Below are 26618 nucleotides of genomic sequence, written 5' to 3' on the forward strand. Positions count from 1 at the left end.
GAAACAAAAACTAAAACATAGTAAACTCATAACATTGAAATCCCAAACCCCCCTCCCTGCCTCCCTGCCCGGTGGACAATAAACCTTCCACCCCCCCAACTGAGCAGAGTGCTTGTATTCCCAACTAAAGAAAATAGTTCTTGGGGGTGAGACTTCTGTGTCCGTTGTTGAGCCCTCCCCTCCGAGAGTGAACATGCAGTGCCCGTTGTAGTCAAACGTCCTACCTGCATGGATCTGTTCGTGCGTGATCGGAATGTCACCCCATTTGGACAGTCACGCTCTGCGGCCATCCGTTGCATCTTCTCCCCGCGTGCTATTAGGATTCTCTCCTTTGTAAAAGGAGTAAGTAACTTACTTATTCTAAGAGGTCAGCTACACCGGGGTGACTGTTAGTATCGATGTCCATCGTGTGTCATATAAGACTTATTCTGTGTCTCCTGTTAGTTGGGGGCTTCTTTCTCCGCGGTTCCGTTGCACATCTCGATTCCTACACCCTTTTGCCGTCCTCCAGCCCTCCAGCCACTCCTGAGTCGCTTGCGGTGAGCCAAAGAACCAAGTTTTGCCTTCAGATTCCACTCGTAGTTTTGCTGGAAAGATCATAGAATACTTGAGCTCCCGAGCTCGCAGTTCTCTTTTAACCTCTGTGAATCCTCGTCGCTGTTGGGCTACGGCCGCTGTGTAGTCTGGATAGAAGTGGATTTCGGTGTTGTCAATTTTAATTGGAGGGCGAGTGCGTGCTGCTTGGAAGATGGCATCCCGATCCCTAAAGTTGAAAATGCGGGCCAATATGGGACGAGGTGGCGCCCCGGGTTTTGGCTGCCCTCCCGGGACCCGGTGGGCGCGTTCAACTGAGAAATAGTTCGATAGGCCTTTGGGTTTCAGTTGTTTGTAGATGAGGTCTTCAACGTAGAGGTCTAGGGCAGGGCCACGTTCGGACTCCGGTACGCCAATCAGGCGTATATTGTTACGTCTCGATCGACCTTCTTGATCGTCCAGCTTCGTCTTAAGCATGTGGTTGTCTTCCTCAAGTTTTTGGACTTTACGCTGCAAGTCAGACGTGTGCCCCACTAAGTCGGTAGTCGTTTTTTCGACCTCCACCATTCGGTCGGACATTTTTACAAAATCCGCTCTGATCAAGGATAGCTCCGTTGTGATTGTGCCCATTGAGGACTGCATCGTGTTCAGGGCCGCCAAGACATCATGAAGGGTAACTTCGTCCGCTGTATTTGTTTCCCTTGTTGGCTGGGGCGAAGTTCGGGGAGTATCTCCCTTCGCATTGTCCGTCGGGGCCTTCTGGTATGCGTATTTGTCCAGTTTCGGGGCCTGCTGGCCTCTTGTACCCCTGCCGTTCATCACGGTTTAGATGTTGGTCAGAGTGATTATCACGTTGTACACCACTAGCGTTCCTCCACCTCTTCTATGGCCGGGGGCGCTACGTGGGATAGTCGCAATGCGTGTGTCCCTGCTCCCTGTCCCTGCTTCCTGCAGTCTCTGAGTAGGTCTGCTGCGGTGATTTTTTGTCCACCAGGTAAAGTTACCGCCGCGTCACAGCCACATGGAGAACGCGACGAGAGGGTGCTGGTAGCGGCTTACGGTACAGTTGCAGGTGTGTATCTTCTGACCGGTGCCGTGCGTTCTTCCCTTCCCCTGGTGCGTTGTCCCACTCTTGCCGATGTTGCACCGACCCCCTCCGGGTCCTCTCTGCAGGTCCTGGAGTGTGGTCAAGTGGGGGCACCGCCTGGATGGGTTCTCGGCTGGCTGCCCAATGCGAGGCACCGTCGCCTACTATCCTGGGTGTAGTTTACTTGCTGCCGTTGCGGTGCTGGATTGCTGCTGGGACTGTCTTACAATCGAGTCCCCGGCGTTTGGCGCCAAAGCGGGACGCAACGCTCCAGCCTGTGCGGTGCCTCAGGGGAAGTATCGGAGGGCTAGACGACGCCGGCGTTGGTGGTTGGTGAGTGTAGGAATGTAGGTGGGACGGCTCCAGGCAGTGTGTCTCCGCTGCGGAAGGTCCCCGCGACGGGGCTGTTATGGCGGCTGATCACCACGCTGGATCCCGGGCGCAGGGAGAGCGAGACAAGGGGCTGCTGGAACACCCTCCGGTCTGTCCACTTTAGGCCTGTCTTCGCTACGTTCCCCTGCCGCCGCAGAGGCTGCGCTGGTACCTGTAGGCGCCCGCCTGGCGTGGTCTGGAGCGTGCGTGGGTGAAGGCTACACCAGGGTAGAGTTCTCAGTGGGCTGCCGGATCAGAGGTACGTTTGTTTGTTGCCCTGGGGGCGTTGTTTACACAGCGAGGGTGACAGTCGCTGATGTGGTGGGACGTTACCGGGAGTGTCTCGCACTCGAGCCCCCGGTCTTAGGCGCCAAACCAGGCCGCAATGTTCAACACGGTGCCGCTCCACAGGGAAAGGTCGCCGAGAGATCCGGATTACAGCCGAGTGTACCGGGGGATTGGACGCTCCAGGTCATGCTATTTGGCTACTGTTGAAAAGGCGGATAAATGTTCGGATGTTGCGAGGAAGGCTCGTTAGTCACAGAGCTCTCTCAGAGTGCGGCCATCTTGGCTGTTGGCTAGCCACGCCCCCCCCACGACACCAGTATTGACGACAAAGCCATAGAACGGACCCGCTTGTTCCACACCGGCTGAACGCAGAGTCAGACTCCCACCGTTCAACTCAGAACCCACAGAGATCAGCTGCGGAGTGCTTCAGGGATGCTCCCTGAGCCCCACCCTTTCAACATCTACTTGGCCCCGCTTGCAGCCATCGTCAGAAGTCATGGACTCAACATATTCTCTTATGCCAACGACACCAAACTGATTCTCTCACTCACAGATGAACTTGCAGCCACCAAGAGCAACTTCCACAACAGGATGAAGGCAGTTGCAACCTGGATGAAGGGCAGCTGCCTTAAGCTTAACTCAGACAAGACCAAAGTCTTCATCCTGGGTCCCCCCCACACCCAAGGACCACACACAAAACATCTGCATCATCCTGGACCCCTCGCTCTCAATGAACCGCCAAATCAACGCAGTTTTGAGCTCCTGCTTCCACATGTTCTGTCTCCTAGTAAGATCTTCAAATGGATGCCCACCGAGTCCAGGAAAACCGTCACCCATACGCTGTTCAGCAGCAGACTCAACTATGGCAACACACTCTATGCAGGCACCACCCAGAAACTAAAAGAAAACTGCAGACCGTCCACAGCGCCTCCGTCAGACTCATCCTGAACATCCCACGCTGCAATCACATCATGTGTATGGTTGTTAGCTGCTTTTCTGCTTTACCTTCAGGTTTAACACGCGGTTTCCAAAAATATATGCCACTTCATGTTTTTGCTAAAAGTATTTTAACCAAGACGGCAGTGCTCCTTTATCATGCTATGTGCAATTTAGCTGCTTTACATATTATTTGCAAAAATGATTACAGTGGATGTATGTTTATCATCTGCTGGATCAAAAAGAGCAATTAACAAGTGGAGGGCAGGCTCAGATTGGTGCAGTTAAAGATCCTTCATAGATCGTATGTCACTGGGCCCCTTCTGGTCTTAATGGGTAGGTCGGAGAGTGGGTAATGTCGCAGGGGGTGGGGGGAACCTGGCACATTTATGCATATACTGTGGCACTGTAGGGAGATACAGGCCTATTGGGCAGAGATCCATGACACATTGCGCGATGTTCTGGGTGTAGATATAAGGCCAGAGGCTCGTCGATGTATTTTAAATGTCTGGGAACCCACAGATCTGTGTGCATACAAGCGGCAGTGGGTAATGTTAGCATGTATGGTTGCCAAGCGCAACATTGCCCAGCTGTGGGGAGCGGGACAGCCACCCCGGATTGGGAAATGGGCAGACGATATGGACTGGTGCATGTTCAGGGAGAGGTTGGTCTACATTTCTAGAGGTTGTCCCCAAGAGTGGGGTAAGATCTGGGCAAACTGAAACTGCTATCGTGGTGACATTTGTTCGCCCCCTAACACACTGGAAGAAGAGGAGGTGCAGGAGTCCCCATGATCCCTTGATTATCATCCTGTATGTATTGTTCGAAGTATGGATTTATACACTTGGCAACTTTGTAACTGAACAATGTCGCCTGATTTTTTTGGTTTGTTATTTGTTAATAAAAAGATTTGTAAAAAAAAAATTGAAAAAGTGGAGGCCGTCCCGCTACATGTCATCACAGATAATATTCCCAGCCCATGGCTTTCAGGTAACAACCTAATGCATTCTGAGTGTTGTATACTTTGGTTTCCTTTCGTTGAACTAATAAAACACACACAATAATACTGATTTGTAGTTTTATAAACAGACTGGAAACAGAATCCGTGATGCCAAGGAGCAAGGTGGCCACCCTAACTGGTGTTAATGTGTCTTATGTTTAAAAGAATAAATACTGCAAACAATACAGCCAATTTATGGTAATCCATGAGGGAGCACGTAAAATCATGTATGAGTGGAGTTTGCTGGATGGGCTTAAAAACAGGTAGATTTGGTAACTATAGTACGATCAGAAGAAGGGTTGATGTGAGAACGTATTGGCACTAATGTATATACTCAATCAATCAATCAATATTAACTTTATTCGGATAAAAGTACATATCCATAAAAGTACAAAAACAAAACATTCGTTAAAACATTCATCATAATAAAATTGGGCCTCCAGTAATACAGTGCAAGATCACATAGGAAAACAATTATTAACAACATGCAACAATACAGGTACAATTCAGCAGGTGCGCATAGAGTTACGGGTGCGCACTGCCGCCTTCAAGAAGGAACCAACCCGAAAGATCAATTCATCATCCTTTAGAGCAATGACCATCCCGTAGGCTGCCTTATAATCAATTACAGGTAAAGCTTTAAAATAAGGAATCAGAAACCTTTTGGTGAGAATTAAATAATAAGAACAGAAAAATAAAAAGTGTAGCATTGATTGTTTGTGTTGATTATTGCATGGACAGGGTAGAAGGTCAAGGTTAGAGGTAAAACCCATGGGGAATGATAACATAAACTTCATAGTATCAGTCGTCAACCGGAAGAGTAGGCCCCTTTCCAAGCGGCCAATTGGTTTTAACAAGTAACTAGAGACTGCGGGAGTGACATTCTCAATATGCATGTATTTGGCCAATGAAGTTTTTTTACGTTCTATCACGAATCTAGCACTTTTGTACGATGCATAGAGAGTCCTTTGGAGGGATTTGCTACTAACAGAGCCAATGTCTAAGGGGTTTAAAAATACAGATTCTAGGTTCACACTAACTAAACTTTTGTGAACCGCAGACAACCATGGTATGTCCATCCCCCTGTCACATTTCAAACAATCAGTGATTATCTCTCTTATTAATTGAGCCGCTGGATTATTCCAAATTCTCAACCAAAATAGGGTTGGGCGGGCCCTAATATAGTCTTCAATGTATGTTCACAGTGACTAGCGTATTTGGATGATGAGATGGGTGCACCCAGGATTTTTCAACAGAATCTGTTTTCTTCACCCTGGATGCTAGCACTGTTAGTATGCCCCCAGACTTCAGCGCCATAAGTTGCAACTGGTATACATTGGAGTCTGAAGATCTCAACAGTTGAAGACACCACCTCAACATTCCTCGGCTTAGGAAGCCCTAGAATAGTATTAATTGAATTAGTGAACTTCCTCCTACAGTAGTCCAAATGGTCAGTCCATAACCCATTTGATGCAAATACCAAGCCAAGGTATGGGAAAGTGCGAGTGCTCTGTAAACAGTTAGAGTTTAAAACTATTGATGATTTGGAATACTTCTTGGACCCACACAACATTAAAAAATATTTTTTTTAATTGGTGCATAGATCCAGGGCTGCCATAAACTCTACAAAGCCATGGACCAAGATGCGGAAAGCTTTTGGGGTACGCCCCATCATCGGCATTTAAAAATGCAGGGAGATTGTTACCGTTAATGAGTGGGACATCCTGAATTAATGTTGCCAAAGACTTATTTAAATCATTGATGTATACAATAAATAGGAGGGGGGCCAGGATACACCCCTGCCTGACCCCCCCTGCCAACATAAATAGCTTTGGAGATCTCCCCGTCCTTGCTAATACGCACCCTTGCGTGTAGGTCTTTGTGCAAATAAGCTAAAAAAGAGACAAGGGACTCTTCCAAACCATAATTTTAAAGGGTTGTCCACAGCCAAGAGCTGTTAAAGTCAAAGGCCGACGTAAGGTCCATGAATGCCAGATATACAGGTGTTTTCTTAGCTATGTTATATTTACTGATGATCAAGTTGAGGCATTGTTCCACAGTGCCGATATTACTCCTGAACCCCAACTGACACGGATGTAAAATCTGACATTCTTCGACCCATGACTTAATCTTGTTATACAGTACCCTCCCAAAATGTTTTAAAGTATTGTCGATTAGGGAGATCGGCCTGTAGCAACTCGGGTTTGAGCGGTACCCCTTCTTAAAAATTGGCACTATAATGCTGGAGGACCAAGTATGGGGTATAGGGGAATTGATTCAATTATTAAAAACATTTAACAGTAGTGGTGCCCAAAAATCAGGGTAGCTTTTAATAAGGTCAGTAGGCAGACCGTCAGGCCCGGGGACTTTACATCCCAGGCTCTGTTCAATGGCCTCCTCTACCTCCACTAAGTCGATCGAGATCCTAGTAATTGGCGTATTACCCTTAATAAGAGGGAGGATCCGAGGCGGCATATGTAACCTGTAACTATGATCCGATGCTCATGTAAAGCGCTCGGATACCTCCGGGTCTAGCCAGCGCTATATAAAACTTTTAAAATAAATAAATAAAATCTTACTAAAATGGGCCTCCCAGGACTCACTGGCGATATTACAACTAATTGATGACATAGGGTTTCCCAGGGACCTCATGTATTTAACAACCTGCCAAAAGTCCTTGCCATTTTTTAAAGTGTTTGCCCTAGTGAGGTTATCCAATGCTCTTTTATGATCTCCTCCTTTCTAATTGTGATAACTCTCTTATAACTCAGCCTAAGTGATTTAGCCAGAGAGTTGTCTCTAGGTTTATTAGCAAGCGCCCTTCGCGGGGCTCTATTAGCTGAGGAACAATCAGCATTAAACCAACCTGGGTCTGAGTTAGTTTTCTTATTGGGCTTGGACAACAAGGATTTAATGCAATTGCAGAGCTCTGAAAAAGCGCCGACTACCTCCAAGTTACGATCTCTAAACGTCAAACAGGTATTAATCAACTCAGGGTAAGATCTTACCATCCTTTCGAATACCACTTTATTATCTATGCCACGCCAAACCACTCTGAGGTTGTCAGTAGTAGGAGTCAGATCGCTGGCACCCTGGACATTATCATAAATTGGTCTAGGCGTGAGACTCAGGGTCAGATTGATCGAATGGTGGTCCCCCTGAAGTGTGGGAATTACCTCCGCCTTTAGCACACAGTTTTCTAAATAAGCGGTGATAAAAATATAGTCGATGGTATAGGCTGAGCCCTTTCCTCTATAGGTGGGTTCTATGTGTCCATCCCTAGAGGGCACAGCTGCGAGCTCCATAACATCCACGAAGTTATTAGAGCTTAAAAGTTCCAATAACTAATGTATATACTGAACATAGACTTGTTCACTCAAATTACTGCTATCAGGTTTGTTTCAAATTACAAGCCAAGTGTCATCTCCTATTAGCGCCCTAAAACAATTTCACCAAGAGCAAAAAAAACACAACATGTAACATCCTAGGTCAAATACGTACAAAAGCTACTATTGCATGGATGTTTATCACGAAATGTTAATTACAGTTCAAAAAAATTCAGCACACAAACTCTTATATGATCTTGGAAATATTCAATCATGCGACATTAAGGCATAGCAACACCGGTGTTAAGACCCCACAGGCTAGCAGATTTCTTGGTTGACCTACCTGCTGAGGTAGTTCGCTGATAAGGTACTGTGCAAACTTTTGCAATTGATCCCTCTGCAGTCGAGACAAGGACTCAGAAACTGGTGCTCGCAGGCACACTGCAGACGCCTTTGAGGTCAGGTAAAAAAAGAAACAATAAAACATTGTAGTAAAAAAAAATAAACAGAAAGTAAAATACAAGTACAAACCATAATTGCTTTTAATGTTTTTTTCGCACAAACCTTCAAAAGCTTAAGACAAATACAATGTGAGAAAAAAATTATTAAACAAGTGGTAACACAAGACCTCCCACATCACATGTATTTTACAGAAGATGTTTATTAAAAGACATTTGAATATTCAGTAGAATTATATTTACGTTTTTATATTATACCATGACATGTTGCCTAGTAGCTACTACAGAGCACGAACTGTTAATTAAATAAAATGCCAACAGTACTGACGGAAGCTCCAAGCAAGATGAAGCAATTCAAGATAAATGGTTCAGAGCTCAGTCAACGGGCGATTCGCATACCTGAATCAAAAAAATGTAGGCTTTGAGTTCAGGACAGTGTGCGTTAGTACCCATTCGGGAAACGATATGCTGAAATCATCAATGTAAAGAACCTGTTGGGGCTGGCTTTAGACTAGTCCAAGAGCAAGGACACAGGACTTTAAACCCTCCTCATAAGGTTTTTCTACATCTTTATTTCAGTGATTTTGGCACAACATTTCTGCTGCTTTAGAAAATACAGTAATATCTGCTCTCACCAGCACAGAGATTAAATATTGTTGACATTTTCATACAGCTGCACATCAGAGTTGTTCATCAATGACGCGCCTCGCACTGGCCCGAGGATCAGCTCGGGCCTAGTCCGTAGTACGCAGGTAACTGAGGGGGTGGTTACTGTCCTGGGTCCTGAGTTTGCGGTCTTCCCGGCCTCTTCTTGCATCGTGGGGCTTGGTGGGTTGCAGGCCAGTGAGCCGAGGCCCTCTGACACATTTGGATGTGCCCCCCATCCTACAGCGCATAGTGCAGTGCGCCTCGTGCCGACCCAGAAGTCAGGTCTGACCTAGGCCGTGGCAAAGCAGACTAGGAGGGGAGCACCGCGCAACCATTGTCTGCACCCATTATCTCCCGAGGTCTGTCGCCATCTGAGAAGTGTGATCTGTGGACTTGGTGTTCGCCGGACTCTACTAGTTGCAATGTGGTTGGCTGCACGACTTTGGAGGCTGGACCAGAGCAGCGGGGAACAAGCATCCCCTGCGTTGCCTGCCCGGCTGCTTCTTGCCCCCCCCCACCCCCCCATTCCCCCTTTATCTGTGGGGGGTGTGGGACCCTGCCTCTCTAGCTAATGTAGCCTGAATGTAATTGAAGCCCTCCAGGGGGCCTGCTGGCGATGTGGGGTGGGCCATTCCTCACGCAGGATCGCACGCATGGCACTGGCCCGAAGCTCGGATCGAGCCTAGGCCTCGCGAGTGACTGAGGGGCGGCGAGCTTCCCCGGGGTCTGATCTTGCTAATTCTCCCCCCTCCCCCTTCTTTGCTCATAGCCATCCTGCGTGTCGTGGGGCTCAGTGGACTTTTAACAGTTGAGCCGAGACCCCTTGATGGGTGTGTTGCCGATGCCAGGGGTGCCCCTATCCCCCCCCACATAGTGCTGTGTGTGTGTGTGTGGGGGGGGGGGGGGGGGGGGGGGAGATGAGTACCACTCAACCGAGGCCAGCATGCTGAGGCCTGTAACCATCTAAGAGACGTGTCCTGTGGGAGCCTGTGACCTTGACCTTCACCGAGCTGCGCTGGCCTAGGGCAGGACACTAGTACTGCGAGACTTGCCTGGGTCCTAGCGGCGAGCTGCACCTCAACTGCCCCCCCCCCCACCCACACTCTATCCTCCGGAGCCAGCTTTGTCCACCACAAGTCAAGGACCGGGGGCCGATCGGACTCAGGTCAACCTACATGAACAATTGGCAGTAACAGGCAGCTTGGAAGGGCCGCTGTATCGATTATAGGGTCGGTGGAGTCTGTTGGTGTACTGTCGGACTTGGGGTATGACGCTCCTTTGGAGAAGGAGTAATTTGAAGTGCAGGGGCCCTGTTTTTGCGTAATACTTGCGGTTGTCCTCTTTGTTGGGGCGCACCCCTCTCAGGCCCCCTTCCATTCTTCACCTAACTGTCTTTCTCTGCTCTCGTCTCCCCTCTCGCTTTCTTTCCTACGGGGGTTCCAGCTGGAAATATTAGTGAATACCACCACATCACCAAATACTTACAATTCCAGATTGAGTCAGATTTCCTGACGTTGGGATGGGTTGCATCAGGGTAGGATGGTGTGCAGGAGTATCAAGAGGAGGTCTTAAGGTTTTCTTGAAACAATTTCATCCACAATTTTTGTCCTATTTCATGCTCTTCGTGCAGCATTCTCCTACTATCTAGGGCATGCTGAATGAAGCTTGCAGATATGATTTAAAGAGATTGGGTGCTGCACTGTATCACAAGGCCCAATTCTATCACCTCAGCGCTCTCTATCCATGTAACATGGTAACCACAAAAGACATCTAGGTCTTACAACAAGGTTGTCTGGGTTTACTGGGAGCAATGCTTACAGTTTTTGAGGATAGGTATTTTTGTGAATATGTTTGGGATTTTTTAAGCACTACGGAATTATTTTCTATGCATTGGAGACAGACCTCACTGGAGCAATGACTGTGCATCTAAAAAATGCAGAGGTATCTCAAGGTAGGTGTGTGGGTGGATGGACTGAGAGCCGATATTGTGTTATGGTAGAAGAACAGAACTACCAACAAATTTAAGTGATGCATGCTCACGTTTCTCGGACTAATGAGCAAAACGTAGGCTGGTCACCTGAGCTCTGCAACATCCATAACTTTTGGGCCAAACTGACAGCCCAGGCATTCCAGCACTTCATCAGCGGTACACCCCCCAGCACAGATCCCTCTTGTACCCTCTGGCTCTGGTACAAAAGCACAGAGAGGAATAGCTTAAAAAGTTTTTATCTGAATGAAGAACTTTGTATTTCTGGTAGTGAAATGTATAGTAAAAAATCTATGGTGCAGTACCCATACACCATCATGATGAAGACTGGGCTAGCTAATTCTCCCTCAAAGTAAGGTTGTAGGGAGCTTCATTGGTGCTAGTGGTCCCCCATTCCCTGTGTGTCCCACTGAGCAGGGCTACCTCTCTCTGCCCTACATAAAGCAATTTTAAATCCAAGTGTACATGTCTGGTTAGGATTCACATATATTTCAATGACACAAGTAGGCATCTCTGTTCATCTTCCAGGGATCAAGCTAATTCCATTAGGCCAACCTGTAGCTTTAAATCTGCAACGCTTGAATAAACAACTGTGGCCAATGGCAAGGCCACTGCTACACACCTAAACATATGAAATGGGCTGCCTACTCGTCCCTTGCATTTTGTGTCCTAATTGACTGATGAAGCAAGAACTCAACAACAGTTTCTGGAGGACTGTGGACATTATGAGATTGATGCTACCGCAAAGTAAACCAGAGTGAAAGTACACATTTTGTGGTTTGGTGAAACCGGAAAAAACCTACAAGAAGATGAAATTTTGAATTATTGGTTTCATTCATAGACTTTGGGCCAACTCTGAATACGAGCAGTCAGTTAGCTCGTGCTTAGCACCATTTTTAGTATAGGCTGGCCTAGCAACTCAGTCTAAAGTCCACCTTTTGACTTTTTTAAGAAGCTCTGCAAAAGCTGAGGAAAAGTTTTTTACGCCAGAAAAACCTGAAAGAAGAATGGGATACACTATCTGGCATGTAGGGAACCTGACCTATTTCAACCCATTCTCAGCTAAGCTGTCCTCAGTGCTATTCTGACCTGCAAAGGATCCCAAGACCGAAGACATGCAACTGCTGCCTAGCCCACCCCACACAAATGGTCAAAGAAAATCTTCTGAAGTGGCACATTAATACTGCCTGGTCTTCCATTTGTACAACTTGCCAAAGTTTCCATGTTCATTTTCATCATGAATCAGCCATACTCGCCCCCACCAACTGAAGCATTGATCATATGTTGAATGGTCTCCTCAATAATTCAGTCAGACCAAAACATTGTGAAAGCAAATGTCGCCTTTAAAGATTCAGACATTTTACTCTATATTTTCATAGTTATCATTGTTAAGTTAGGCCTACAAAATCTGAGCCACAGTTCATCATAGGCATTACCTCAATCTGCATTCAATGATTGCACGTAGACCATCAAAGACAACATGTAGACTTGTCCAGCCATTTCACCAAGAACCTTAACTAAGCCAGTTTAGCAATCCCATCAAGAGTTCTGGTATCCAATTTATGTGCTCCTCCTGCACTCTGAACTCTCCTGATGACAGAATCACCCTATTTCCTATACCGATGCTGCACCCATAGGCACTCAGTGATAGGGTCACAGTGTTTGGACAACATGCCTTCTTTTCTGTTGCAAGCACAGGAGATGGGAATGGGTCTTCCAGTGCTGGCTGTCCGAGAGGAGCAACAGGAAATTTGGAGGTTAAACTACCAGTAACATAAATATCTGCAGCCACGAATTGACCCTGTAAAGTACTGTAATTTGTTTTCTTGGTATGCAGAACTGGAATACGTTATTTTCCTAATAGTCTGCTTTATATAGGATTGTTTCTGCTTTAAAACTAATGTCTTTCTGTTTTCCTATGGCAGTTTCCGGGGGGCAAAAGTCAAAGGAGATCCTAAAGATCCTTGTTATATCCTGCGCTGAGCAGGAAGTTATCTGCTCCCGGAGGGGTTTCTTACCATATTACATTCCTACTGGAATGCTGTACCTTCTATCTAATCTCAAGAATAAATATACTACATGAACATTACAACAAGGACTCATCATCATTATTTTACTGAATTTAACAATCCTCTTAACTATACATGCTAGTAATACGTTGAGTTTTTACTGTGTACTGCTAATTACTGATTCACTATCTTATTTTAGCCCCTTAGCTGCCATCCAAACCTTGGGGGTGAGCCTAAAGCAGCTTTTACCTTCATAGTGGAGGATCAGTTCACCCTATGATGCAAGAGTGATTTACATCAATCCCAAGTGTGTCTCACTGTTTGCTGAGGTGATCCAGCAAAACAATAAGGCATGACCTATTTCAGGGACATACTTTTTTCACTGTAGGAAACGAATAGCAAGACAATAGTAATGGAACTGTGATGGGGATAACTGGTTAAGGGCCATCATTGAATGAAATAATAATCTCTGAGGAGATACTGTGTCGAAGCCCTGAAAGATCATATTCAAGGAATGTGTCCAGTATGTCCTGGGTATCTCATCAACTCAGGACACATTGTTTCTTTTCTGATAGTAACACCCAACCCTGTTCCAGAAAGCTCTTACAGAATATGGACAAAATATTTCATTCACTAATGAGAAAATAATATTATGTCGGGATAGGTGAAGCTTTAGGAATTCATTAGGGAGCAGCCATGAAGCAGAATAAGAGGAACTAGTCAGATGCTAGCACTTCAGGCAACAATCATAATCCTTACAACTTTCAGCTGAGGGTAGTCCACTTCCTAGGAACAACCCTACACCAATAAGCATGAATAAAGGTAGCTATTAAAGAAAATAGTGCATGATAAAACTTCCACTCAAAAAAAAGAAAAAACATACTCGCCTTCAGTTACGCCGTTTCTGGTAGGCACTCTAACCGCACATTCCACACGCTTAGAATATTCCCAGGCATTACACTGAGCAAGGAGATTTTTTCAGCAATACTTCCTGGTAGGTGGCGCCGTATGGCTCTACAGTAAGTCCACACACTGAATCTGAACAAACTGCGGGTAATTTGGCCAGAAATCTAACTTCAAACCTAATTACGCTTTGGACTCCAAATCCACAGAACAGAGAAGTGAGAGGACAGTGAGAAATCTGTGGTTAGACAATATTCATTAGAACGAGCATTCCTGCAGATAAGTAATCTGTTCTTCTGATGTATACTTCCACACGCAGATGCCTTACGTTTAGGCTAGATACCCCAGTAGCACTTTCTAGGTGGAGAGTCTGCGAAGTAGACACATTAGGAAGTCTTGCAGATCCAAGCAGACAAAGTGGCCCTTCCATTGGACCTGGCTGTCAAGCGTAAGGTGTTTTTTTAATGTGTCAGGTGACCCCCCATATTGCAGCCTGTCAAATATCCAGAACCAGCACCCCTATTGCCAATGCAGTCATAGTAGCCTTGGCCCGGCTACAAAGAGTATGCACTCCTTATGGGGGGTACTTTCTTAGCCAGCACTTAGTAGATCTTAATGACCATGATTATACTCCTGAACAGCAAACTCTTTTGCTGGCCTTCATGGTCCGAATGAACCTTAGAAAGAATTGACCACCTACACAATGGTCACTCATATGGTCAATGTAGAAACTTAAAGTTCTCTATGGTCAAGCTGATGGCCCTCTTCCGAGAGGTGTGGTAGAGCATAAAATGTCAGCAGGGTGAATGATAGACCGACAGGGAAGGGTGATACCACCTCTGCCTACATGGAAGCTGAAGTCCACAGCCCCAATTTGTCTAGAAAGAAAGTGTTGTAGGGAGGCTGCACAGAAAAAGCGCTTGTAGTTAACTCATGAGGCGCGCAGAAGAGATGGTGATAAGAAAGGATGTCTTCATCATCAAAAGCAACAAAACCTGCTGAATAGAGGGGCTGAGCATAGTTTAGATTCCCAAAGCAAAAGAGGCACTTTCTTCCACTGGTGGACCAGGTGAATCCAGGTCTCTCTTTGGTGGTGTACCTAACCCACAGGCAATTTGTAAGTCTAAGTATAGCCCTTCACAAATGTAATGAGGGGCAAGTAGATTGTGTTGTGAGGGACATTAGGTATTGTGAGAAGTTGGCCTGGTGTATGCTGTCCACTAGTTATAGTGGACACCTTGCACCGGTCCAAACGATCCTTATTGGTGATAGGTTTAAAGACAACCTTTTTGAAAGCTATCCTAGTGGTAGCTGTGAGGAGCAGCCTTCAGGCTTGAATGAGTGTAAAGCAGCTTGGTTTTACAGATTATAACCTCTTGAATGACCAAATAAAAGGAGAACCACACAAGGTATTCATAAAATATATGTATTTATTACTAAACACTCTCTACTAACCTCTTCCTGAGATTGGAGAGCAAGATACACAATATCAACACAAGAGAACGTAAGTAATATCAACACAAGAGAACGTAAGTAAATATCACAATATGGTATAAGAACTGCGACTTGACTAGACACAGTGCCTAGAGCACGTAGAATCGCTGGGACCCCAAGGAACCACCCAAGGTAGTGACACGGGAACGCGTGCAGTGTGAGAACACAGACGCGAGCTCCGTACAGTCCTACGGGAAAGTCGCGGTTAGAATTTTAAAGATTAGGGACACTTCGGAGAGGACTTGGAGCAAACCCTTTTAGACTTAAAAGGTTCTAAGGCCGGCACCCATGTGAGCACCGGAGTACTCGTGTTACCTCACCCTGGGAAACCGGGTGTCAAATGGTGTCGGGAATCGTCGATCTCTTCAATGGCGAGTTGCTGCTAAGTGCCGCTGCCGTGGAAAGGAAAAGTGTCAGGTGTGATCCAAGCCTGAATTTCGCTGAGAAGAACCTGAAAGCAGAGGGTACAGAGTCTGGGTCACTTCAGGGTGACCAGGGGCACAGTAGACCAATGCCCACCAATGTTGGGTGTTTCAGGTGCGATGAGGTGAAGCTCGACTCCGCTGCCACGGGGCCAGGAGACGTCAACGACAACCAGAGTCCGCTGGGGAGCTGTCCCACGAAGTATGTCGAGTGCTGGGGGGACAGTGTCCGGATCGGAGACCAACAAGCCTTGGCAACCGCAACCCACGCGGTGATAGTAAAAAGGCTTTGCTGTGGACCAGCAAGGACCTGGTGACTCCCCAAGGATGGAGAGTCAGGGCATGTCTGGAGCAACCAGGTAAGCCAGTTGAAAGTTACAGTACCCTTCTCAGGGACCCACAAGTCGATGGACAAGGGATCGCGAAGGAACCTTGAGAGGAATCACTAAATACCAGCCCACGGGTCACTCGTGGAATGTAGGCCAGTAATCTTCAGTGGAATCACTGCTCGGGGTCTGGACTACAAGTAGCCCAAAGCACAGCCTCAGGGATAGCCAAGAAGCATATACTGTGGCAAATGTGCACGGTGTCCAGGGGTTCGGGTTGCACGGTCCCCCACGAGGGCTTTGGATCTCAAGTTTTCTGAGAGCACGGATCGGCCTTGGAGAGGCTTGGAAACCCACTTCCTGTGTTGCAAAGTCTTTGGAGTCCTTCAGGAGCTGCGTAGGTGCAAACAGGACAGATGCGTCTTTGGTGCATGCCTTGCAGGGGAGTAACTCCTTTACTCCAAGGGAGATTCTTCTATCATCCAACGAAGTGTAGATAGCTGAAGTTCTGGGATACTGTAGCAGAGTTTCGCCCAGGTAAATCTAAAGTCCTGTAGTCAGGGGTTCCTACATTATACCCAAGGAAGGGGTGGGACAAACTCTGGGACCCACCAATGGGAGGGTCAAGACAGAGGGGTGCCGACACCCATTTCCTTTGTCCAGTTTCACGCCAGACCAGGGGCTTAGTGCCCCTGCAACGGGTTTGAGCTGGTCTATGCACAGGGACACCAACTGTGCCCCCAGTGCAGACATCAAAGCACTATTGGAGTGCACCCACCCAGCCCCAATACACTAAAGCCTGTCTGGGAGGTGGTCACACCTCCCTGTGACAGGAAACCTATTGTCCAGCCTCCCCTGCCGGAGTTTTGACCAGCAGCAGGGGGGCAGACACGTGACTGTGGCTGGCAGCATCCTTTTTGTGATGCCAGGGTTCTGTGAAGCTGGTTACAGGTGCACTGGTACAGTCATATTTCTCCCTCTAAGAGGGTGGAAGGAGTAGTTTCTTACCTGTAACTCCAGTTCTGTAGTAGGGGTATCTCTGTTATAGTCATAATCTAGAGAATAGTCCCGCCCATGTGCGGGGACCCCGGAGCAATCATAATAATCTTTTAAGCTGTCTCTATGTGCAGTCCTGCATAGACACTTAAGAGAGAATTTAAAGACAAATAATGCAGCCTATATTTAACAGGCTACACTGTCCAGTACTTCAACTAGATATTCCACCAAAATTAAATTCAGCACAGCCTGCCAAGTTCTTCTCATAGAAAAACTTCCCCTTTCACCAAGAAAACCTCGGGAAGATAGAGAGCAAGGGGTGGACAGACAAGCCCCATATGCTGCCATTATGTGGCTCAAAAAGGGATACTGTGCCTTTAAGGAAACTTTCTAGAAACTCTCAGTATCCCAGAATGCACAGCAGGTCCCCTCCACTTTCAGTTCTTTTTGGAGGTGTATAAAGCTAGACCTGTAGCATTCAGTACATGAACATCTTTCTCCACCGGGGAGGAGGGCGGGCGCTTAGGACTATAACAGAGATAGGCCTACTACAGAACTGGAGTTACAGGTTAAGGAACTACTCCTTCTGTAGTAGGGGATCTCTGTGTATAGTCATAATCTAGTGAATAGAATGGCAAGCCCAGCCCCAACACCAAAGCGGCGGTGGAGAAGAAGAAATACAACACCACTACTGTGCGACCAGATTTCGTAGCGAAGCTTGCCCAACCTCAGCATCTGCCTTGGCATCAGAGTCCAGACAGTAATGCTTAGCAAAGGTATGTACCGACTTCCAAGTGGCAGCCCTGCAGATCTCTGCAATGGGAACATTACGGAGCAAAGCTGTCGTGGCCGCTTTGCCCCTGGTGGAATGAGCCTTAGGCTTACCCCCTAAGGTCTTATTAGCCTTTTGATAACGCAAATGTATACAGGACACAATCCACCTCGAGATGGACTGTTTAGAGGTAGCAAGACCAGTCCTGACTGACCCAAAGTTGATAAACAATTGGTCTGACCTACGAATATCCTTGGTTTTATCCAGATAAAATTTTAACACCCTTCTGCCGTCCAGGGAATGAAGAGATCTTTCCGCTGGAGTGGAAGGATTCTGAAAAAATGTAGGTAACGTTATAGTCTGGTTAACATGGAAATCAGAAATAACCTTAGGAAGAAACTTAGGGTGAGTGCGCATTACAACCTTAGCAGCATGAAATACAGTATAAGGTTCTTGGCAATACAACGCCTGAATTTCACTCACCCTGCGGGCCGATGTAATGGCCGCGAGGAATGCCGCCTTCCAGGACAGGTGCTGTAGCGAAGCCTTATGAATAGGTTCAAAAGGTTCCTTCATCAATCTGGACAGCACCACATTCAATTCCCATGAAGGCGAAGGAAGACGAACAGGAGGAAACACTTTCTTCAAGCCTTCCAAAAAATCCTTTATCACAGGAATTTGGAAAAAGAAAGTCTGTGAAGGGCATTTCCTGTAGGCAGTCAGCGCAGCTAGATGGACCTTAATGGAATAGAAGTTAAGGCCAGACTGCGCCAAATGCAAAAGATATGGAAGGATGACATCTTCCTTACATGTCGTCGGATCATAGTTCTCGGATTTGCACCAGATGCAGAATTTCTTCCACTTGTAAGCATAAGAAGTCCTAGTGGAAGGTCTCTTTGCCTCCTTCAGTATGTCCATACAATCCGCAGGGAGATTCAAATGGCCATATTGCACTATCTCAGGAGCCATGCCGCGAAACTCAAAGACAAGAGGTTGGGGTGTACCATCTGTCCCCCGAACTTCGTGAGAAGGTCCGGCCGGCACGGCAGCCGTATGTGAGGAAGAAGAGACCGGTGAAGCAGGTCCGTGAACCACCACTGTCTGGGCCATTCCGGGGCAATTAGGATCATCCGCGCCCTGGACTGGGACAGTTTGATGAGCACCGCCGGAATCAGGGGAATGAGTGGAAAAGCGTACAGAAAGCTGTTCGACCAGTTGATCCATAGCGCATTCCCCAGCGTCCCCTGCTGGTAATACCTGGACACGAAGTCTCGGCATTTGCTGTTTTCGGCGGTGGCGAACAGATCCACGTCTGAAGTGCCCCACCTGGCGAAGACGTCTCTGAGTACTTCGTCGTTTATGACCCATTCATGGTTTTCCTGAATCAGTCTGCTCAGCGCGTCCGCCTGAACATTTTGCACACCTGGCAGATGCGTAGCCGTTATCGTCAGTCCTCTGTCCAGCAGCCAGTGCCAGATCGCCTGCGCCTCCTGCGACAGAGTGCGCGATCTCGAACCCCCCCTGCTTGTTGAGGTAATACATCGTGGTCATATTGTCCGTCTGTACAAGCATAGAGTTGGTCTGGAAGGACGGATGAAAGGCCTTCAGTGCCAAGTGAACCGCTCTGAGTTCCAGGAAATTTATTTGATACGTGGACTCCGTCGGGGACCACGTTCCTTGTATCTGTAACTCTCCGGAATGCGCTCCCCAGCCGTGAAGAGAAGCATCCGTCACGATGGTCTGAGTGGGAATGTCCTTGTTGAAGGGAACCCCTTTGAGGAGGTTCTACGCTGAACACCACCATTTCAGAGACTGTAGAGCATGCAGAGACAGTCGTATCTTGTCGTCCCAGTTTCCTCGCCTCTGGTCCCACTGATCCTCCAGACACTCCTGCAGCGGTCTCATGTGCAGCCGTGCGTGTGGCGTGAGGAAGATACAGGAGGCCATCGACCCCAGTAGAGAAGACACCGTCCTCACTGTTGTAGATGGAACGGTCATAAGAGCCTGAGCCTTCCGAAGGAGTGATAAACGTCTCTCCTCCGAAGGCGACACGCTTGCTGACAACGTATTGATGGAGGCTCCAAGTACTGGAGGCACTGGACCGGGGTCGGGACAGACATGGACATGTTGATGTGCAACCCCAGCTTGTTCAGGAGAACGGACGTCTTCTGGAAGTGCGATTGAGATTCCGTGAAGGAGGATGCCTTGATCAACCAATCGTCCAGGTACGGGTAGACAAACACCTTGTTCTTTCTCAGGTGTGCCGCTACCACTGCCATGCATTTTGAAAAGGTCCTGGGCGCAGACTTCAGCCCGAACGGTAGTGCTGTGTATTGATAATGATTGGCGCCGACTTGGAATCGCAGGAACTTCAGGTGTTTCTGTGCAATGGGCACATGGAAGTATGCATCCTGTAGGTCTATCACGCACAGCCAGTCTCCCCTTTGCAGTTGAGGGTAAATCTGGTGCAAAGACAGCATGTGAAACTTTTCCCTGCACATCCATTTGTTTGCTTGCCGCAAATCCAGAATGGGCCTGAACTCATTCTTGTCTTTCTTGTGTACCAGAAAGAACCGTGAGTAAAGACCTCTTCCCCTGTGAGACAGAGGGACGTCTTCTATTGCCCTTTTTCTTAACAGGGTATTGGCCTCCGCCTGGAGCTCGCGCAGCTGAAACTGCGAGCAAACCGGTGGAATTGCTGGAGGCGGGCTGATGAACCGAAGACTGTATCCATTGCAAACAATATTCAGCACCTACTTGTTCTGAGTAATTTTTCTCCACTCTGCCAGGTAGTATTGGACACTTCCCCCCACCGGAGTGGGTAACGGAGGACGGGGAAGTAACAGCTCAGGGCCTAGACCGGGCCAGGCCTTTGGCCGCGGTGGCAGATTGCTGCCCACCCTGGCCTTTCCGACGTTTTTGGAAGGGCCTCCTCTGGAACTGCTGCTGTTGTTGCTGTCCAGTTTGCTGGCCTCGCCCCCTGCCCTGCGCCCCGTACCGTCTCTGGAATGGGCGGTAGGTCTTCTTTTGTTCCTTGGGCTTCTCCAACCCGACAGCCGTCAGGGTTTCAGCCTCAGCCTTCATCCGGGCCATCTCATCGTCAGCGTGCTTTCCAAAGAGGGTCTCACCCGAAAAGGGTAAGTTGGCCACCCTCTGTTGGGCCTCAGGTTTCAAGGACGTAAGCCGCAACCAGGCATGACGTCTCTGGTTGACTCCATGGCAGTACCCGTGGGCTGCCAGGAGCGATGAATCCGCAGCTGCGCTGATCAGTTGACTAGAGACCAGCAGCCCTTCGTTCAGGATCTCCATGAAATCCTCCCTCTTCTCCTTGGGAAGGAGGTCCGCGAACTGTTGGAGGGACTCCCACAGAGCCCGATCGTACCTCCCCAACAACGCCGAGGCACTCGCGGCCTTCATGGAGGAGGCGGTCGTCCCGCAGATCTTCCTGCCTGCCGAATCCATCCAGGGGCTCTCCTTGTCTGGAGGCACTGTAGATGACGGGGTGGTGGCATGTTGTTTCCGTGCCGCCGTCACTATCACTGAATCCGGTGCTGGATCCACCCTGAGAAATGCTGGGTCCGAGTCAGGAGCCCTGTACTTCTTTTGGAGCCTGGAGGGGGCTGATTTCGTAGTCGCAGGAGTGAGGAATAACTCCATGGCGGGCTCCTCCAATCCCGGGACCAACGGCAACAGAGGTCGAGACAATTGCTTCTTATGAAGGGTATCAAAAATGACTGAGGACGTCGGCGTGGGCACAGTAAGCGTTATCCCCAGCTTGTTCGCCCCTCTCAGCAGTATATCCTGGAAGGATATAATGTCGTCCACAGGCGACACCCTTGTCTGAGGGGACCCTGACAGGGTAGGCGAGTAGTCCCTGGCGCTGGACGAATCCGTACGAGATCTGGACCTGCCCCTCCTGTGGCGCAGTCTAGATCTAGTACACGGACGACGGCGACTCCTGGATCTCCCTCTCCGTCCGGAGCGGGATCTAGACCTCCTCGGCCTTGGACGTTCCGCAGGTCTCAGCAGCGGAAGAAGAGGCCCTGTAGGCGGAGTCGGAAAGCGCGGCAACGAGGTCGACCTCGGTGGAACAGGCGGCCGCCCCTGAGGTGGCCGAAGTGGAGTCGGTGGAAGCCCACGCGGCGGCGGAGGAGGAGGATGATGAGGAGGAGGTGGTTGCGGCATCCAAGGGGGCGGATCCTTCGGCAACGGAGGCAGTGGTGAAGCCGACCTCGGTTTAGGGGGCGAGTATACCACAGAGTACACAGAGCCCGGAGACTCCTCTCTCCTCTTCTTCTTAGCCTGACCCGACTGGGGAGACCGAGAGGCTGTGCCCCCTGTCGGTGAACGACGTCGCCGCCGTGCCCCGATGATTTGGAGGAGCTTCTGGCGTCAGAACGTCTCCTGGAGGACGAAACCTTCCTCTTAGGCGCAGATCGCCTCTTCAGCGTCGACGAACGCCTCCTTGACGCCGACGAACGGCGTCGATGATCTATGTCTCGACGCCGGACTTCACCTTCTCGATGTCGAAGATCGTCGTGACCTCGACGCTCCTCGTCTCGACGTCGATGATCTCCTCTTCGATGTCGAACGCCTAGTCGACGTCGACGGCGAACGGCGGTGTCGCCTCAACTGCGAGCGCCGGCGCGACTTCTCTCGACGACGATGACTTGACGACGAGAATGAATCTGTACCCGCCGTCGACCTCGACTGAGGTCTCGACGTCAGTCCCCTCGACGTCAAATATCGACGCCGCTTCGACTGGGGAGACGGGGAACAGATTGTGGTCATTCCTCTTGACGCCGACGTCGAGGCCATCGACGTCGACGGAGACCGGTAGCGTTTTCTGGCCTTCTTCTCACTGGGAAGCCCCCCAGAGGTCTCAGCTCGGGCAGATGAAGCAGATCCAGCATGCCCAGACCCACCTTGACGCTTTTTTTGCTCCAGTCCTTGAAGCCTGATCTTCTGTCTGTCCTTCAGGGTCCTGGAGGTGAAAGTCTGGCAGATCTCACACTCCTCAGGAACATGTGCAGAAGGGAGACACAGGATACACACCTCATGTGGATCGGACTTGGCCTTCTTCCTAGAGCACTCAGGGCATTTATCAAATAAGGCAGGCATATTTGATAAATGAGGGCTCAGAATTACCAGAAAAACACCAGCAATGAAAGAAGGCTCAAAAACACGTTGAGTGAACACACTCTAACACTTTAAAAGTGCAAAAAAATTGAAATAATCCCTAAAAAGGGAGAGCTCAATGCCCCAGGGTCCTGCTAGAAGGAGCCGGAAAAAAGAACTGAAAGCGGAGGGGACCTGCTGTGCATTCTGGGATACTGAGAGTTTCTAGAAAGTTTCCTTAAAGGCACAGTATCCCTTTTTGAGCCACATAATGGCAGCCTATGGGGCTTGTCTGTCCACCCATTCCTCTCTATCTTCCAGAGGCTTTCTTGGTGAAAGGGGAAGTTTTTCTATGAGAAGAACTTGGCAGGCTGTGCTGAATTTAATTTTGGTGGAATATCTAGTTGAAGTACTGGACAGTGTAGCCTGTTAAGTATAGGCTGCATTATTTGTCTTTAAATTCTCTCTTAAGTGTCTATGCAGGACTGCACATAGAGACAGCTTAAAAGATTATTATGATTGCTCCGGGGTCCCCGCACATGGGCGGGACTATTCTCTAGATTATGACTATACACAGAGATCCCCTACTACAGAATCATACCTACCCCGCTAGGACTGGCGGGGAGGTAAGATTCCAAGGTGTTTGACACCAAACCCGACATGTTTCCTTGCAGCTATTTCAAAGATAGCATTTACCGTGAGGTCATAATGCACTTAAGACTATATGGTTGGCTGCATCACAGAACAACCCCGGAGTATAGATTCCGAAGACTGCAGAGGGGCCCTGCTCATGCATGGGCACCCTCTCACACAAAACGCAGCCCCCTGCCTTCAGGATTGATAAGGCCTGCCATAGGAGTGACTGATAGGTTTATATATGCAGTGATATAAGGTAGATATAGGGAACCTATATCTAAGTAAGGGGTGCATACACCACCTTACACAGGCTGCTGTAGCAGACCTGTTGTGTTATTTTGAATGGTCTCTCAGGGGTGGCATAATACATGCTGCAGCCCCTGAGAGGAGGCATCTGGGGTACCTATGCCCTGGGTATATAGGATACCATATACTAGGGACTTATAAGGGTACCCCAGAATCCAATCTGTGGTGTACCTAAAGTACATGCAATCATTTTAGAGAGGAAGCAGCTAGACTGGTGCCCTGGATAGCAGGGTCCCAGCGAGACTAACGTAGAAAAATAGTAAAACATCAGCAAAAACTGGGGGTAACTGTAAGAAGCAGATTCTACACTCCTACACAACCTCCCCCAAACGTAAGGACATTAAACTAACCTTGACCAGTTGAGTATTCATGTTCTAAGTGGAAATATCTGGAGAGTCCATCTGCATTGGAATGGTTACTCCCAGGTCTTTGTTCCACTGTATAGTCCATCCCCTGTAGGGAAATGGACCACCTCAAAAGTTTGGGGCCTTCACCCTTCATCTGTTTTAGCCATAAGAGGGGCTTATGGTCTGTCTGAACAATGAAGTGAGTGTCAAACAAGTATGGCCGCAGCTTCTTCAGAGCCCAAACCACAGCAAAGGCCTCCCTTTCAATAGCTGACCAAGGTTTCTCTCTGGGGGTCAGACTTCTGCTAATAAAAGGTACTGGCTGATCCGGACCTTCATCAATCAATTGTGATAGCACAGCCCCCAACCCCCAACTCAGATGCATCAGTTTGAACAATGAATTGCTTGGAGTAGTCAGGACCTTGCAGAATGGGAGCAGTGCACATGACCTGCTCCAGGTCATCAAATGCCTTTTGACAGATAACTGTCCACTGAACTTGGCATTCTCTTGGAAGTTAAGTCATTCAAAGGGATCACTATGGATCCATAACCTCTGACAAACCTCCTATAGTACCCAGTCAGGCCCAAGAAAGCTCTGACCTGAGTCTGAGTGGTTGGAGCAACCTAGTCCATTATGATCTGGATTTTGCCCTGCAATGGTTGAAACGGACCTCGACCTACCAGGTGGCCCAGGTATACAACTTGACTCTGTCCTATCTGGAACTTGGTGGTCTTGATAGTGAGGCCTGCTTTCTGCAGGGCCTCCAAAACATTTCTCAGGTGGACCAGGTGATCCTCCCAGATGGAGCTAAAGACAGCAATATCATCAAGATATGCTGCACTATAGTCTTCCAGGCCTGTAAGGAATTTTTTCACCAACCTTTAAAAAGTGGCAGGTGCATTCTTCAAACCAAAGGGCTTCACCACAAATTGGTAGTACCCACTAGGGGTAGAAAATGCATTTTTTGGCTTTGCATCATCAGCTAGTCTGATCTGCCAGTAGCCAGCTGTCAGGTCAAATGTGCTCAGAAACTTGGCTGAGGCCAAAGTATCTATAAGCTCATCTGCCCTTGGAATTGGATGACCATCTGTCCTAGTGACTGCATTGAGACGTCTGTAGTCAACACAAAACCTAATTTCTCTCTTGCCATCTTTGGTGTGAGGTTTGGAGACTAAGACTACTGGACTAGCCCAAGGGCTATCTGAGGGTTCAATAACTCCCAATCCCAACATCTTCTGGCCTTCAGTCCCGATACAGTCCCTGACATGGTTAGGTTGCCTGGAAATCTTATTTTTAACAGGCAGACCCCAGTGTCCACTTCATGAGTGCACCAGGTAGTCTGACTTGGAGTCAGTGAGAACATATGTCTGTACTGACTGAGAACTTTTCTGCAAACAGTTTGTTGCTGGTCAGTGAGGCTACCTGCCAAGGCTACACCATCTACCGAACCACCACCATCAAGGTTCTGTGAAAGCAGGTCAGGGAGTGGATCACTCTCTTTCCTCCTGTCCCTTATCAGTAGCCATTAGCAAGCCCATGTCTGTCCTGTCAACATATGGTTTGAGTCTGTTGACATGGAGCACCTTATGGGGGCTCAGGGGAGTTTCAAGGTCCACCAGGTAGGTAACCTCTCCCTTTTGCTCAATTATAGTATGAGGGTCACTCCACTTGTCTTGGAGGGCTGCTGGGGCCACAGGCTCCAATACCCATACTTTCTGTCCTGGCTGGTTAACAGTCAGCACAGCCTTTTGGTCATGACAGGCCTTCTGTAATTCCTGGCTAGCCTCAAGGTTTTTAGTTGCCTTCTTCATGTACTAAGCCATCCTGGAGCGGAGACCAAGTACATAGTCCACAATATCCTGTTTAGGGGATTTGAGAGGTAACTCCCATCTCTCCTTCACTAGACACAATAGACCCCTAACTGGATGTCCAAACAGAAGTTCAAATGGGCTGTAAGCAAACCGCTTCTGCGGACCCTTTCTGTAGGCAAATAGAAGGCAGGGCAAAAGTATGTCCGATCTGCGCCTAAGCTTTTCTGGGCGATCATGCCCTTTTGTTAAACCTTTCAACTAACCCATTGCATTGTGGGTGGAAAAATGTTATCATTTACTCCACACTCCTTCCACATAGCAGTCAAGTAACTAGACATGAAGTTTGCATCTCTGTCTGATACCACCTCCTTAGGGAAACCCACTCTGGAAAATATTCCCAGGAGGGCCCTTGCCACCACAGGTGCTGTGGTGGTCCTATGTGGAATTGCTTCTGGGTACCTAGAGGCATGGTCCATCACCCCCAGGATAAATTTGTGCCCAGATGCTGTCTGAGGATCCATGGGACCAACTATATCAATCCCACCCCTCTCAAAGGGAACCCCCCACCACAGGTAGTGGTATCAGGGGGAGATTTGTTGCATCGCCCGCTTTACCACTGGCTTGACAGGTGACACAGGAGCGACAAAACTACTTTGTGTCTTCAGACATGTGAGGCCAATGAAAGTGAGGGACAAGCCTGTCCCAAGTCTTGTTTTGGCCTAGGTGACCTGCTAAAGGAATGTCATGTGCAAGTGTCAATAGGAAGCCTCAGCAACAGTTTGTTGTCTGAGGGGTTCAAGAGAGGGGCAGCTCAGCTGCTCCTGTCTCAGATCTGCTCTGG

General features: G+C 48.4%; 1 protein-coding gene across 3 annotated transcripts in view; it reads right to left on the reverse strand.

Annotated features, from left to right (window-relative positions):
* The window catches only part of ZSWIM8 (zinc finger SWIM-type containing 8), a 2353271-nt gene that overhangs the window by 1882698 nt on the left and 443955 nt on the right, over window positions 1-26618 (reverse strand). For all 3 annotated transcript variants that reach the window (XM_078643224.1, XM_078643226.1, XM_078643225.1), the window contains one exon: window positions 7887-7994. In XM_078643224.1, the coding sequence (XP_078499350.1) occupies window positions 7887-7994 (108 nt within the window). The remainder of the gene's footprint in view (window positions 1-7886; window positions 7995-26618) is intronic.

The sequence above is a fragment of the Lissotriton helveticus genome, chromosome 5_1 (assembly GCF_964261635.1).
Source record: "Lissotriton helveticus chromosome 5_1, aLisHel1.1, whole genome shotgun sequence".
NCBI classification, from domain to species: domain Eukaryota; kingdom Metazoa; phylum Chordata; class Amphibia; order Caudata; family Salamandridae; genus Lissotriton; species Lissotriton helveticus.